Source organism: Drosophila navojoa, chromosome 3 (genome assembly GCF_054131105.1).
Source record: "Drosophila navojoa isolate 15081-1374.11 chromosome 3, UAZ_NAV_1.0, whole genome shotgun sequence".
NCBI classification, from domain to species: Eukaryota; Metazoa; Arthropoda; class Insecta; order Diptera; family Drosophilidae; genus Drosophila; species Drosophila navojoa.
Window position 1 is genome coordinate 21,954,771 of NC_142891.1, and position 6,113 is coordinate 21,960,883.

General features: G+C 40.9%; 2 protein-coding genes across 2 annotated transcripts; both read right to left on the reverse strand.

Annotated features, from left to right (window-relative positions):
- Window positions 1-224: 224 nt before the first annotated feature.
- Window positions 225-3,538, reverse strand: LOC115565646 (protein croquemort). The gene is given in 5 exon segments (XM_089258342.1): window positions 225-976; window positions 1,045-1,138; window positions 1,874-1,970; window positions 1,973-2,660; window positions 3,064-3,538. Coding segments are annotated over 5 exon segments (1,515 nt in total). The 5' UTR covers window positions 3,520-3,538; the 3' UTR covers window positions 225-796.
- Window positions 3,539-4,161: 623 nt separating this feature from the next.
- On the reverse strand, window positions 4,162-6,113 carry ninaD (neither inactivation nor afterpotential D). The gene is made up of 5 exons (XM_030389302.2): window positions 5,939-6,113; window positions 5,569-5,871; window positions 4,695-5,500; window positions 4,537-4,627; window positions 4,162-4,481 (listed from the first exon to the last, which is right to left on the reverse strand). Exons 1-5 carry the CDS (start codon window positions 6,065-6,067, stop codon window positions 4,290-4,292), a joined length of 1,521 nt encoding a protein of 506 aa, XP_030245162.1. The 5' UTR covers window positions 6,068-6,113; the 3' UTR covers window positions 4,162-4,289.

Consider the following 6,113-nt stretch of genomic DNA (forward strand, 5'->3'; position numbering starts at 1 on the left):
CAAAATGTATTTGATTCTTAAATCCTTTTCAGCAGCAACTTTTCCCATAAAATTTTTCGTTATATTCCTCTGCGGCGCTTAATCATAACTTGTGTGTATTTATTAAAGTATGGCCAACACATATTTGCTGCCATATAATTTTCATATTTTCATACATTGTTTAAGCTGCTACGCCACCCACTTCCTGCGCTTTCTAAGGCCCGCCTCTGTCTCTCTCTTTTTTTCTCTCCCTGTCGCTCTCTGTATGTGTGTGTGAGTTCTTCGACAACAATGTGTGTGCAAAACGTAAGTTTGCGTGCCAGGCGCATATAAATTAGCCGCTTATAATATTCTGTTGGCATTTTTCAAATTTCCAGTTAGCAATTTGGTTGGCTGTGTGTGTGTGTGTGTGTGTGTGTGTTTGGCTAGGTGAAAGAGTTCGTACGCCGTAAAGCATGCAGCTTACGTGCTCAAGGCTTTTGCCTGTGTACCACCAGGCACCACACACACATCCGCACTCACACACACTCACAAAAAAATAAAATACAATTATTAACATATTAATAAATTTTAGCATATCTGAGGGGCCATAATTTCGTGTAATTCTAGACGAGCGCAGCTGGGCAACACCTCAAGGCCCAATTGCCCAAAAACAAACAGCAGCACGCCAATTTGTGTTCAGCAGAAACTCATTTTAATGGCGCACATTTTTTATTAATAATAGCCTAATATAATCATTTCTGCACCCAATAACAATAACAAGAGCAGTCTTTATCACATAGCAAACCAAAATGTGAGTTTAAACATCTTATCGATATCAGCTGTCAACGACTTTGTCGCTCTCAAGTGCTGGCACTGGTTCATTGGCTTCAATTTTGCACTCTTTGTGCCATCTATGCTGCCTACTCACAACGATGCCTACGATTAGCATAACGATGGCAATGAGCAGCAGAGCCAGGCCTATAAATTGGCCAATGGCGGGCAGACTTAAGCTCAGCTGGAAGTAAATTGAAAGAATTGAGTGAAGAGAGGACGCTCTATGTTGGAGCTGTGTGCGTAACTGACCTTAAGCAGGCCGATCAGATCATCAGTCAAGTCGGCGTAAAGTTGAATTGTAAAGAGAGGAGCATAGTGATCATAAGCAATATTTTTAAGCAAGCTGAAAGTTAAAGAAGAGTTTTGTAATGTAAAAAAAAAAAATATAAGAATATGCTAAAATATGTATAAAAACTAACAAATAAATACTAGTTTAAAATATCATTAATATATATATATATATATATATATATATATATATATATATATATATATATATATATATATATATTAAAAATTTAGAATTTATTGTTTGATTTGATTATGTTACGTAGAGTATGGAATATTTATCAATAATGACAATTTTAAAATCTATTTAAAAATCAAAAATTAAAAAGTATAAATTAAAAATATTCAAAAATTAATAATAATTTTAACACAGCAAAATGGGGCTTGCCTAGTCAGCTCTTATATTCTTGAAGTGAGTGTAAGAGTAAATAAGTGAGTAAGAGAGAGCGAATATTAGATGAGCAAAAGTAGCTCAAAGGGGCGAAAGTTCCTGCTGAGTTTAAGAGAAGTAAAGACGCTCAAAAAAGGTTATAAACGATTGTACAAAGACTCTCACAAGTCTCTTATATTCTACAATTCTGAAAAGTTTGAAAGTCAATGAAATTGAGAGTAATGCAAACCCAAATTGGAATTAGAATATTTTATGCGGCATATGGAGAACTTGGCAATATGCCGTATATACTTTGTAGACATACATATAAAAGTACTCACAATAGCATCATATGTAAAACCTAGATATGCGTCACAGATAGATGTTTAACATATAAAACAAATATGCAAATATACTCACTCGATAGCCTCGTCACGCTGCACTAGCGCACTGATCATAACTTGTCCCTTCAGGCTTAGTGGTATGCCCAGTGTCGGTTCCATTACCACATACATGCGGGATTTGGGCGTAGGCCCGTCGTATTTCTTCTATAGTACTCATCGGTCATGTAGAAGTGCGGATGCGATACGTAAATGGGTCCGCGCTTGGCGACTGGTGAGAAATCTAGCACACCATTCAGTGGACATTCGTGTTTGGCAACACAAAAACATTTCGTATCCGGCGCCAGTTGGCCGTTGTCGAAGCTCAGCCGGCTGGTCTCGTAGCGCCAGGCAGCGATGCCCTGGACTGTGACATTCGCCATGCTGTACAGATTTATGTAGCGCGCTGCATCTGGCAAAAATATGGAAATTGTCTCGTGCCACTGGCGACCCGGCGCCCACAGCTCACCCGTACTGCCATTGACCTTGCCGCACTCGCCCTCGTAGTAGCCCGTATGGGCGCTGCCATTCCACATCTGCAGCTCGCCCATCCATCTGAGATCACCCCGGCCCGTGTGTATTGTGAAATTTCCCTCGGCCGTCTTCGAATTGTTGCGCTGATAGAACCAGCCAAAATGGTCGCTGAATATGGGCAACAGCGGCGAGTGCAGACGCTCAACAAAGTCAATAAGCGAGTCGTAAAACCCATCGAATAGCCATTGTCCGGCCGTATGGCTCATGTAGGTGCCACCGCCCTCACGATTCAGCGCAAAGTTCATAATCTTTCGCAGCGTGCGACGCTTTTTGCGCACATAGCGGGCGGCCGTCTGCAGTATTTGGGATAAATAAATACATATTTTGTGTAAAAATAGCAGACAAGGATAACTATTGTTTAAATTTGCATATTAATGAGGGTAATGACCTTAGCATAAAGCTGACATTTCTGCCTTGGCTTCACATACAAAAATTCAATATTTAAAGAAATGTTGTTAGTGGAATCCACGATTAAAATTGCCTTAAATTGAATAAATAATTGGTATACTTAAAGTAAGATATCCAATCATTATGTAGCTGTAGCCTAAGTTAAATATTGTTAAGTTATTATTATTTTTTTTTACTTCAGAATTTAAGCCGAAAACAACATAAGTAAATTCGTTTCATCTAATCAAATTAAATAATAATAAAAAAAGGGATTCATAAAACTATATATTCTTTTTCAATTCTACTCACCAGAGTTGGAAAATGAGGCGTCACAATGACATCGTCTAGACTGCCATTTGATTTTTCTGGCAAAAAATGCCAAACTCGACGTCCGTAATAGGTAACCTCCGGCTGTTGCCACAAGAGATCCACTTTTTCTTTGTAGTCGCTGAACGTGTAGGGGCCCAACTGCTCGAAATTCGGTTTCACTGCAGCATTATTTAAATGCTCCGGATTGGTCCAATTGAAGAGATAGAACGTTGTATACGCCGCTGTCGGTGTCGTCACCCAGGACTTGTATATGAAGGAATCGGGAGCCAATGGCAGCAGGCTGTGCACCAGTTGACGACACAAACTGGGCCAGGCCGAAAGCAGAACAGTTCCCACAACCAGCAAAAAGCCGCCCAGGCCAAAGACCCAGAGCTTCTGTTGGCGCACACTGCAGCAGTCGCAACACATTTTGCAACTGATTGAGAAAGTTGCCATTGCGTATACAAATAATTCGAATTTGATTAACAAATATACTATATTTGCGATATTGTTTTAATCGGTTAGGTTAGGTTGTTGTTTCAGGTAGATGCTAACTTTGTTTATAGCATTTATTACTTTAAGCTGATAGCGCTTATTTTGATCACTAGGTTAATCAGCCACTCCTGTCTATTTTTAAACCTGCCACCTGTGAGTAAATTCATACTTAAATGTTGCATAGCTTTGGGCTTGTTCCTTAAAAGATTTGTCTCTGTTTGGCTATGCCTTTAAGGTACATTTTTGTGGTTTCTCCTGTTTCCTTTGTATATGTTAAATTATTTTGAATCCCACCCAACCTATGGCAAAGGCACATCAATTTGGCTAGCAATAAGTCAAAAATATGAATCAGCAAGCAATAAAATTACAATACATTTGCTTTCGTTATATAACTTTTAAAAATATGATATTAAATAATAAATATTAATAACAATATAAAATTAAATAAAAAACTTGCAACTCATTTAAGTCCTTTTATTATATATATATATTAGATCATTTATTTATTAAATTCCTCTAAAAAAAAGAAAAAAAAAGAAAAGAATTATCTCTCCAATCTCACTTTACCAACTAAAATGTAATTATACTTTTTTTAATTTTAATATTTATTTTTATAAATTTCGAAAAGTAAATATGCAAGTCACAACCAAAAAATCACATTTGCTCTATTTGTTGTATAAATATTGCTTGAAAAGAATCCACAGCTCTTTGGATTAGCTTAATTGCCATTTTTATTGGTCAGCTCTAATTGAGTCATTTGTGTGCTGCGTATCGGAATTGATAAGCGCCAACTTATCAACGGCTGCCTGACCATACCACTTGCGTTTGAGAGTGAGGAAAATTCCCACAGCCAAAAGGATGCAGCCCAAGCAGAGAAAACCAATGCCCGTATAGCGTCCAATCGAGGGTAGATTTAGAACCAGCTATAAAGAAATGTCATGAATGAGCTGCAATGGAACATGAATGCCATAAATTTACCTTCAGCTCTGCAGCGAGTTCTTTGTTGATAACAGCTGAGCTGGACGACGTGAAGAGTGGGGCATAGAAGGATGGAATGCCCTTTAGGATGCTGTGTGTGTTAAAGCACATGGTTTAGTTAGACCAGAAATATCTCTATAAATAGATTTCAAACTCACTCAATGTCCTCGTCCTCTTCGATTAGGAGTGAGACCATGATAGCTGCATTCACCTCTAGAGGAACACCCAATTTGCGCTCCATTATGATGAAGAAATTGTGACGCTCGTACTCGGGCTGAAAGCCATTTACAGTGCTCGAATAACTCTCGTCCGCGTACATGAAATGATCTGCCGAGAGATACATTGGCGCCCCGTTGGCACAGGGCCCCAAAGCGGTGGCACCCGAGGCCGGACAGTCATTGGGCTGCCTATCTACGGGACAATAGCATTTCATGTTTCCATTTCGCTGTCCATTATCAAAGGTGTGCGGCGTCACCTCGTACTTCCAGCCCTGAATGCCCTCAATCTCGTAGCTCTGGCCCGAGTACTCCAAATTGATAATGCGACAGGTATCGGTAATGTATATGGTAAGCGCCTTTTCCTTCGGCTCATCCGGCACAAAGAGGTCTGAGGTGCTGCCATTCAGACGTCCGCATTCGCCCTCATACCAGCCCGTATGATTGACACCATTCCAGAACTTAATTTCGCCCATTTCTTTGATTGCGCCAACGCCCGTGTGCACGGTGAAGGCGCCCTCAAAGTTCTCCGAATTGTTTCGATTCAGAAACCACGCAAATTGGTCCGTCTCAATTGACGGCGCCAAGGGATTGTTCATGGCATAATGCAAAAACTCATCATAGAAACCATCGAAGAGCCACTCGCTGGCCGTGTGGGTCACATACAGTGCACCGCCGTTGGCATTGAGGGCAATGTTAAAGCCCGCCTTAATTGGTTTTGGACTATCGCGCATGGAAACCGCCGCAGCCTGAAATGCAATGAGAGTCGTCTATAAGGTCGTACATTTCTTTTGGCACTTTCGCTAGAAGTACTCACAATGGATGGCAGGTGAGGCACTGTGATCAGATCTGTTTGCTTGCCCCCGGACATTTGCTCCTCCCAGAACCAGGTGCGACGCGGCTTGAACGTAACTGTTTTGTTCTCATGCCACTGCAAATCCATTTTCAGGCGCTCCTCGCGATAGACATAGGGTCCGACCTGTTGGAAATTCGGCTTAACGCCATGCAACTTTACCTCCTCCGCGTTCGTCCAGTTCCACAGATACATTTTCATATAGACGGGTATGGGCAGCTCTTCCCATTTGCCAAATGTCTTCGATGTCGGCGTCAGGGGCAGAGCCTAAGTGTGTAAGTGTCCAAGACTTGGTATTAGAATGCATATGCAGAGAAATTCTAGATCAACCTGCCTTCATAACCATTTCGTCGATTATACCGGGCCACCAGATTACCAAAAATAGGCCCGATGCGGCAAACAGTGTTCCAAGGCCAAAGACCCAGACCTTTTGTTGGGTCACTCCACAGCAGCGACAGCACATCGCGATGTCTGCATTCGAAATGCCCTCAACGAAAGTCAATTTTAGT